This window comes from Carassius carassius, chromosome 7, assembly GCF_963082965.1.
Source record: "Carassius carassius chromosome 7, fCarCar2.1, whole genome shotgun sequence".
Classification (NCBI taxonomy): domain Eukaryota; kingdom Metazoa; phylum Chordata; class Actinopteri; order Cypriniformes; family Cyprinidae; genus Carassius; species Carassius carassius.
Window position 1 is genome coordinate 26,813,329 of NC_081761.1, and position 10,541 is coordinate 26,823,869.

General features: G+C 40.2%; 1 protein-coding gene across 1 annotated transcript; it reads left to right on the forward strand.

The window, feature by feature from the left end:
* Window positions 1-7,613: 7,613 nt before the first annotated feature.
* Window positions 7,614-10,177, forward strand: LOC132143296 (GTPase IMAP family member 7-like). Its single transcript, XM_059553410.1, has 2 exons — window positions 7,614-7,629; window positions 9,480-10,177. The coding sequence occupies exons 1-2, from the start codon at window positions 7,614-7,616 to the stop codon at window positions 10,175-10,177; spliced, it is 714 nt and encodes a 237-aa protein (XP_059409393.1).
* Window positions 10,178-10,541: the final 364 nt, after the last annotated feature.

Consider the following 10,541-nt stretch of genomic DNA (forward strand, 5'->3'; position numbering starts at 1 on the left):
GGTGCCCCTCAGGGATGTGTTCTCTCCCCTCTGCTCTTCTCCCTGTACACGAACGACTGCACCTCTAAAGACCCCTCTGTCAAGCTCCTGAAGTTTGCAGATGACACTACAGTCACCGGCTTCATCCAGGACGGTGATGAGTCTGCTTACAGACAAAAGGTTGAGCAGCTGGCTGTCTGGTGCAGTCTTAACAACCTGGAGCTGAACACGCTCAAAACAGTGGAGATGATCGTGGACTTTAGGAGAAACCCCCTGCACTTTCCCCACTCACCATCATGAACAGCACTGTGGCTGCAGTGGAGTCATTCAGATTCCTGGGAACCACCATCTCTCAGGACCTGAAGTGGGACAATCACATTGACTCCATTGTGAAAAAGGCCCAACAAAGGTTGTACTTCCTTCGCCAGCTGAGGAAGTTAAACCTGCCACAGGAGCTGCTGAAACAGTTCTACTCAGCCGTCATTGAGTCTGTACTGTGTACTTAAATAACTGTCTGGTTTGGTTCAGCAACAAAATCAGCATCAGAAGACTACAGAGAACTGTCCGGACTGCTAAAAGGATTATTGGTGCTCCTCTGCCCACCCTTCAAGAACTCTATACATCCAGAGTGAGGAAAATGGCTCAGAAAATCACTCTGGATCCCTCACATCCAAGTTACCCCATCTTTGAACTTTTGCCATCTGGCCGGCGCCTCAGAGCCGCAAATACCAGAACAGTCAGGCACAAGAACAGTTTCTTCCCAGGCAATCTACCTCATGAACAGTTAAATGTTCCCCACTTATGCTTATGCAATAAAAATGTGCAATATCCTTATATTTATTTGTTACCCCTCCATCCTAGTACATCCCTGCATTTTATTCAATCCTATTCCATTATCATTTATAGCACAATTGTTTATACACTTATTTATTAGCCTAATTTATTTTATTTTTTTCTGTGTGTTGTTGTCTCTGTGTACTGGAAGCTTATGTCACTAAAACAAATTCCTTGTATGCGCAAGCATACTTGGCAATAAAGCTCTTTCTGATTCTGATTCTGGTGTATAACTGTACTAAAAGTGAAACAACTGGGTACTCGCCGTATTATCTGTTGTTTGGGAGAGAGGCTCGGCTTCCTGTGGACATACAATTTGGGACTTCATCGGAAGATGAAAGTGGTCTGAAACATCACCAGTATGTTGAGGGTGTGAAAAAAGACTTACAACATGCATACCAGCTAGCAGTGGAAAATTCTCTGAAGACACAGCAGAGAAATAAAAGGCTCTATGATCGTAGAGTAAAACATCAGATTCTGGAGAAGGGAGATAGAGTGCTTATCAAGAATCTTGCATTAACTGGGAAGCATAAGTTAGTGGATCGCTGGAATTCCCTCCCTAATATTGTTCAGGAGAAATTGCCAAACTTGCCAGTTTACAGACTGAAACCAGAAGCTGGTACTGGAGGGATAAGAACATTACACAGGGATTATTTGCTACCTATAGGAGAAAGTGTGAGAGTAAATTTACCTAATCCAAGAAGTGAAGTTCCGGCACAACGGGTAACAAGGTCCAAAGCTGAACAAAAAACACAGAAACACCAGATGAAAGACAAAGACATGAGGGAAAAAGGTATTGAGTCTGAAGTAATAGCGTCTGACAGTGAAAATAGCATGGATGAATATTATCCAGTTCAGCAAAAGCCATCATTTGACAGGATGCTCATTTCTTCATTGGAGTCGGATAGAAACAACATTACCATACAGAGCTACTCAAAGCCCTACTCATTTGGAAGTGACAGAAGACCTTACAGAGCCTGAAGAGGGGAGTACTGCTTTAACAGCTTCTGAACGTATTGGAGGTCTAGGATTTGAGGGTGGAGACAATCCGTCCAGAAGTACATCAAGAGTAGAGGAAAGTGAGAGAAGAGAACTCCGTCCCAGGAGAGAAGTGAAACCTGTGAAGAAACTAAGCTATGATGAACTGGGGAAATCCACAGATAGGCCCTTAACACTAGCGTATAGGGGTATGGTGGTAACTGTTCAAAGTCCTTCCAGACAAAGTTCATGTAGCACAGTATGGTGTCATCCCTTAGCTAAATGTAATTTATGTGCTAGTTGGTGTACTGACTACAAACCCAAAGCTCTATTGCATATGTAGGGGACAGAGAAACTCATGGGGACATGAGAACATTAGGAGGGGGAGAGTGTAGCCCAGCTAGGGTTTTTATTATCTCCTAAATGTTTAATTTCTAATATGTAAATGTTTCTGACTTTCAAGGGTTAAACTGTCATAAACGTTATGTGGTTATATATGTTTGCCGCAATTTCATTTTAACTAATGTTATATAGATTACGGTCAAGTTTATGTGAGGTGTACATGTCTCAACATGTGGGTTTGATCAGCATGTATGTTTTTTTTTTTTGATTGGACATTAGTTTACTTGCTCCCGCCTATGTGTGGGTATTGATCATTTCGATTGGGAGAGAGAGGAGAGAGAGATGGAGGCAGATCGGAAAGAGATGTCGCATTTTTTCTCCGGTGATTTGGAGAGAAAATATACCCAAATAACTGCTGACTAAGTGGTCAAAGAGTATATTTAGTATACAGAAAATGTTAAAGAACGTTTCTGTAATTTGTTTGATTTGTTATACTTTGACTAAGAGTTTAAACAGACTTATGTTACTGCTAATGTGTGCACTGTAATCTTTTTTTTCTTTTACGTCGAGTAAAATCTACTCGCGGCATCTGAGTTTATAAATCGTTCCGGGGAAGACGAGTACATTACGAGGAACCAGATAGTGTTCTAAATCCCCTCGTGGTTTAGAATTCCTCTGGCATCCAGTGGCGCCCCCAGAAAATTTTAACAGGGGTGGCCAGATGAGGCCACAGTAAATCTTGGGGTGGCACACCAAAATACAGAGAAAATAATTAAGGGTTTCCAATATTGACAAAAAAATTGTATCCCTGGTATTTCTGGGATTTTATCGATAACGATAAATAGACAATAATGTCACTTTAATTGTGCTGATATCTTATTTCTAATTGTGCTGACAGATGACTCCTGAATTTTTTATTTTTACCTTTACGCCATTTTTTCTAGAAGTGTGCACCATCTTTTAGGTCAAATACTTGCATTTGGGCTGTTACCAAGCAAATGCAATCAGTATCAACAAAAATGATCTTTGCAATGCAGAGAAAACAGAAGCTGCATATGAAGTGCCATTGAGATGTTTTTACACACTGTTTAATGCAGCTCTGTGGGACGTGGTAACTTTAGCCTGCAGTTATAAATTAATAAATAATGTTCTGATATTTTAAAAATAAAACATTGAAAACTGATGTTCGAAATTATTTACAAAATGAGAAGGTACCGTAAATATGAAATTAAAACCGCAGTAGGTGGCAGTGAGTCACTGTTAATAAGTGAGTCATTGCGATTGAACCGAATCATTTAAACGGTTGATTTATTCAGGAACGAATCACTGTCATGTTGCTCAGAGACGCAAAACAGTGGCTGTGTTTGGAATGATTTTTGTTTGAACTGTTGTATAAAAGCAATGTTACACTTGTAATTATGCTGACTTTTAGAGAAAAATGTAACTCTTCGTGTGATAATAACTATATGAAATTATATAAACTATATAGATCTATACATTTTCTGCCCCATATCTTGAAAAATGTGATAATTCTAAATTTCAAGTGAAAGAACGCACTACAAATCCGTATGCGAACCAGTCTAGACCCTCTAGACGTATGTGCACCCTCTTGTGATTTGTTTGGACGGGGGGAGGACTACTCCGGTGCTGCCAATCTGCAATCTTTTTTGGTGGCTGCAGCATGTGCTGCATTTTTATTTATTTTTTCCCCCACTTCTTAAACTATTATTAATTTACATTCTGCATTTAAATTTATAGTACGTTACACACTGAAAATCATCCTAGGGGTGGCCACAGGGGTGGCCAGAGTTTATTCAGTGGTGGCCGTGGCCACCCCTGGCCACCCCTTGGGGGCGCCCCTGCTGGTATCGCGGGATTCGTAATCATTCAGCGGACAGCTGGTGAGACTGCAGACGCATACGGAGTGTCTAACGTGATCGGTGGACAGCGCGTGTGTTGAAACGGGAAGACTCAGGTACATTTGTTTGTTTATTTAGCTCTTTGGAGCGAAGAGGCCATTTGTTGGTTTTCACGGCCACACCGTTCTCAAGCAACGACACAGGCCTGCAACAGGTTGGGGTTCTTGAAGCTAAGAGTGAGTGTGGGCCCACATTACATATTTGTTGTCTAATTTGCTCATTGATTTTCTCTGATTGTATTTTGCATTTTGATTTTGAGATTGTATTATAGATCCAAAGGGGATTATATTACAGATTTTTTTTCAGATACAAAATTGAATATTAATATTCGAGTATTACATTGGAATTTCTGATCTAAGAGGATAAAAGGTGATTTTGTGTGAAAGGAAATACACAACAGGCATTTAAGAATTTCATTTAATTATTTTTATTTATTCATCTTTTATTGAATTTCATTTACTACATTTATTTAAATACATTTATTTATTTATTTTAAATATTTCATTATTTCATCTGTCTTTGTTAAATAAAATCACTTGTTTATTGACAAGAACTTACCTTTTTTTGTTGGATTTCATATTATAGTGTTGCAGAAAAATAATCATTTAACATCTTCATTTAAGTAGGGTGATCAGGGGGGAAAACAGGAAGGAAGTAAATTTGTTAAGTCGAGAGACACATTATTAGAACCCGGTGCTCCACCCATCAAGGAAGAGGGTAGGGGGCGCTACAATAACATCACACAATAATTATAACTGAAATCGGCAACTTGAGCGCCAAAATAAATACAATAAAAATCTCCCTACACCAAAAACGTCCTCAAAACACACTATATATAATGCCCTGAATTAGCATTGAAATCACCATCATAATTTCACAACCAATTGGAAAAAACTCTCTCTCAAAAACTCCATTTACACGTGAATTACATCCAATAACTTCTTAATGCTTTACGAAATTCAATGAGGGAATCACATTCCTCAAAATAGGAATCGTAAGCATTAATACACAAAAGACGGCAGCATTAAATGTAGCATGAACACATTAATGCAAATTGGCCTACCAAAACACTCACAAGCCATGTGCTAGTGTGACCATGACCGGGAATAACCCGCATGCCTAACCACGGCGAGAGAGAGAAAGAAAGATGCAATCATACTTCCTTAAATACCTGGTTCCCCATATATATGCTTAAGAGCGCCACTCCCAGTACTAAATAGAAAACCAAAAATCAGTGACGGCGGTCACATTCTTCCCCCCATGGAAAAAGATGCCCTTATGTTCTGCAATATACTCTTTACAGGAAAATGTCAATACATGAAACCCTGCAACAACAATCGCATAAAAAAACACTAGTTCCAGTATTCAAAATTTACATTTCACTCATTTCCAAATAATTTGGCATTGCAATAAGTAGTACTAGCTAAGCCAGGACATAATTTAATCAAAACCCTAGAAAATCCTCATCTTCTGACTCCTCAGTAAAAATCTTCAAGACTCCCTCCATTTCCTTACGATCCAACTCTGCAGCAGAGGGGAAGGCAGGCTCCCCAACTGCTACACAGCTCCTGCAAAATTTCAGAGGTAAATTGGGGACCTCTGTCTGACAACAAAAATTTCGGAACACCCCACTGTGTCAATATTTCCTTCCTTAGTGTTTGTGCAATTGTCACAGCAGTAGCTTTTTCGAAGAGGAAACAACTCCACCCAATAGCTATAATAATCTACTACTACCAATAGTTGGGTGTTACCTTGCCTACTATGTGGCAATGGTCCCATAAGATCCACGCCGAGCAATTCCCATGGTTCATGTGCTTTAGTCTGCTGTAACATGCCAGCTTGTTTATGACACTCAGGTTTACATTGTTGACAACTGACACATTTTTTTTTTTTACAAATTCTGAAACATCTCTTCACATGTTTGGTCAAAAGGCAACATCCATTAACCTTTTTTGTGTCTTATAACGACTAAAAGGACCACTTAACGGGTTGGAATGATATGCTTCCAACATAGTCTGGCGAAGAATCGGTGGGACATACACTTGAAAATGGATTCCCTGGGAAGGATGAGTCACCTTCCGGTAAACCTTGTCCTCTAAAATGACAAATCCAGAATCATCAGGACTCTGCATTTTATCAATTATACTCCTATATACTCTTTGGCCTCCCCTTGCTGCTGTGCGGTCCAAATATCCTCATCAGAGAGAGTAAACTGCAAGACCAGACTATCTGGGGATTGCTTATGAGTATAAGCAGCGACTATTGGGGAAAAATCAGAACTACTAACACGAGACAAAGCATCGGGTGCACTATTAAGCTTTCCTTTGTGGTATTCAAGAATAAATTCAAACTCTTGCAATTTCAAAGCCCAACGAAGCAGGCGAGAGTTTGCCTTGGTAGTGTTAAACACCCAAAGGAGAGATGCATGATCAGTCACAACAATAAAAGACTCCTTCCAGATAATGCCGCCACCTTTCAACCACCCAAACAATGGCCAAACACTCCCTCTCTGTGGTAGAATAATTTCTTTCTGCACCAGTAAGTGTACGGCTTGCATATGCCAGTACTTCTTCAGTTGTACCAGATGTAAATGGTCGCTGGCCAAGAACAGCACCCAAACCTGTTGAACTGGCATCTGTATAAACTACAAATGTGCAAGTATGATTAGGGTGTCCCAGTATAGGTGGAGAAGAAAGGTGCATTTTCAAATTCTCAAAGGCAGCTTGACATTCAGCTGTCCACTGGAAACAAGCTCCTTTTCGTTCAAGGCATTTAAGGGTTCAGCGATAGCTGAAAAATTAGGAACATACCTATGATACCATCCATCATCCCCAAAAACCGCTGAAGTTCTTTTAGATTTTTTGGGACAGGGAAATCCTGGATGGCCTCGGTTTTAGCAGGATCTGCCATCACCCCTTCGGTGGTCACCACATGGCCAAGAAACTTAATTTCTGTTAAACAGAAATGACATTTCTGAAGTTTAAGGGTAAGTCCTGCCTCTTGCAAACACTTCAAAAACCCTTTGGAGATCCTGTATATGCTGACAGAAATTTGATGAATAAATGACTATGTCATCTAGATAAACTAAACAACACTGTCCTAAACAGTCAGCCAACACTCTATTTATAAGCCTTTGAAAGGTGGCTGGAGCATTCTTTAAACCAAAAGGTAACACCCTGAATTCATACAACCCAAAAGGGGACACAAAAGCAGTATTAGCCATACTGTCTGGGTCCATTGCCACTTACCAGTACCCGCTGTTAAGATCAAGGGTACTAAACAAACTGGCTACAGCAAGGGACTCCAGGATTTCACCCACAGTATGAAGAAGGAATGTATCACTTTCACTCACCACATTCGATAACACAAAACCTTTGGCCTCCATCTTTTTTTAGGAACTAGTACAATAGGTGATGCCCAAGGAGAATAAGATGGCTGAATAATGTCTCGTGTAAGCATATCGTCGATTTGTTCACTATTTCAATTTTTATGTACGGGTAACCTATAGGGCTTTTGCGCAACAACCACATCTGTACTTACAACAATCTTATGCTGGACTACATGAGTTCTACCAAGAGTAGGAGTACATACTTCAGGATGTTCAAACAAAAGAACAAAAGAACAAGACTCTTTGGCTGATAAATTACTCTCATTGACCTTGCTTTGCACTAACTCCACAAGTTCTAGACTAGTTTCTTCCTGCACATAATTCTCCATATATTCACTCGCTGACCACTCAATCTGGACAGGAGGGATTGAGGAATAAAGAGAAGCAGTAGGCTTACAATCCACAGGTGGTGTACACGACCTCCTTGAATCCTCTGAGGTAATTGGTTGCTGAAAGAGGAAAAACACGATTTTTCAGGTCCCCTGAGAAACTGTACAACTGATCTTTAATATTAAGCTGCAAACCAGTCAACCCTATGAAATCTAAGCCCAGCACCATTGAATAAACAAGGTTCTGGGCTGGAAGGATTACTGTAGGAACCTGAAAATGCAAATCGTGCAAATAAAAATCCAGAAATTTCTTTCCAAGAGGAACAGTAGCATCACCATTAGCCAGATAGAGTGGTCCTTCATGCCATGCATCAAGTTGCTCCTTATGTCCTTTCATCTTGTCCACAAATCAAAATGCAACAGTGTGTAGGTGGCCCCTGTATCTACAAGTGCTTTCCCAGTACAGTTCCTCACAGTTAAGGGAACAACTAACTGTCTTAGAACTACGGGGCTAACTCTCTTGTCCTGTCTGCTACCAGTTGGGTCCTTCTTTACAAGTCGTTGAGTATCATAGGCAGATACTACACCTTGTTGATGACTATGACCCTGGAATTCTTTACAATTTTGGGCTTGACCCCCAGAGGATTTTCCACTTAAAGCAGCCTTAAAATTATGACAAGAACCTGGAGAATGATTCTCATGACACCTCCAACACAATAGACACAATAGATTTCGTTGCTCTAAAGGCAAGATGGTCTTTCTATCTACCTCTTTTATTTTTCTAAATTGTGAATTCTGGTCTAATGTAGTGCTCTCAGTCAACTGCAGCTGATTATACCTTCTCTGAAGATCAAAATCTCTCTCCATTTGAGTCCCCAGTCTCACCAGTTCCCCAACAGTCTAGGTACGACCTCAAAGCTGACAAGCAAAACAAGGGTTCATAGCTTTTAATAGGGCCTTTAAAACCTCATCCTCAGTAGGTTCCTTATTCCAATGCTTAAACAAAGCTTGAAATGAGAATGTAAAGTCACGGACACTTTCAGTTGCCCCTTGCAACCGATCTCGTACTTGATCCTCCAACACATCTTGATAGTCTTTTGGCAAAAAGACAGCTAAAAAAGCTTGCTGAAAATCTTCCCAGGTGTCAATTTCAAACCTCACTGTCTCCCACCAGTCCCGGGCAGAAGCATGTAGAACACTACACATTGTTGCAAGTATTTCACTATTTGACATTGGTCAAGAGCTAAGAAATCTTTACATCTTTCCAAGTAAACTAGAGGATCTTTCTCATCATGCACTCCCCCAAAGGAAGGAAATACCATCTTAATAGGCAGCACACGACCACAGGTCAAATTAGATGAAGCAAAACCCTGACTAACAAAATCACCAGTATTACACTGTGCAGTTGGACCTAAACATACCTGAAAAGTAGCAGGGGCAACATCCTCCCGTTTATCTAACTTGCTATCAAATTGAACGTTTTTAAGTTAGAGTGTTTTACGCTTGTTTATTTTCATATAAAAATACGGCATGCAGTTGCATCAAACGTATAGACATAATTCACTGTAAATTGTGATAATCATAACTAATAATCGCAATTACAATTTCAAGGGAATAATCGACAATTATGATTTTTATCTTAACCATGCAGCCCTAATATATATATATATATAAACAAGAGTTCTCGTTAATGTTTGGTGCATCTTCCAGGCGAGCCGCTCCGGATTCTTTTGGTTGGAAAAACAGGCAACGGAAAAAGCACAACAGGCAACACTATCTTGGGACAGAAGGTTTTTAAATCAGAGATATCATCCTCCTCTGTGACTGGACAATGTGAAAAATTTAATGCAATTATAAACAGCAGAAATGTATCTGTCATTGACTCTCCAGGTCTGTTTGACACCAGCCTAACTGTAGATGAAGTAGTCAACAGAATTAAACTCTGTATCCCTCTTTCTGCTCCTGGTCCACATGTCTTCTTAGTTGTGATTCAGCTCGGCAGATTCACTGATGAAGAAGCAGAAGCTGTTAGAATCATTCAAGCCGTTTTTGGTGAGGAATCCTCCAATTACATCATGACATTGTTCACTCATGGAGATCGACTGGAGGGCCGAAACATTCACAGATTTGTGTGGGACAACTCAGAACTGCTCAGTTTCATCAAAACATGCAGTGGACGATACCATGTGTTCAACAATAAAGAACACAACCCTGAACAGGTCAATCAGTTGCTCGACCAGATTGATAAAATGGTCACTGGGAATGGTGGGCAATACTACACCAGTGAGATGCTTGAAAGGGTAGAGAGAGCGATTGAGAAAGAGAAACAACGTCTCCTGAAGGAGAATGAGGAGCAGAGACAGAGAGAGATAGAAGCTCCGAGGACTCAACTTGAAGGTATATCTTAGCATATTCATACAGCCAAAGCATTTATTGTCAATTCCAAGAGTTCGTGTCATCATTATAGAACCCCCCCCCACCACCACCACCAAAACAGAAACATAATATCAAGCTCGCATCAGTTGATAGTCAGCTGCTCCTGATGTCTACCAATCCAGTCTTGACACCGATTACAGTGGTCCATTTAAATTCTAATTCCCATTCTTCTTCTATCGCATTGCTGCTCGGAAATCAAACTCCTTTCTCCAACCCCATCTCCACCTGACTGAACCTGTAATCTAATCTGACTTGTTTCGTTTCCGTTCACAGTTCACTTGATTGCAAGTTTTCTCTATCATAAATTTTCTACAACTCATGTAAATTGTGAAAGTC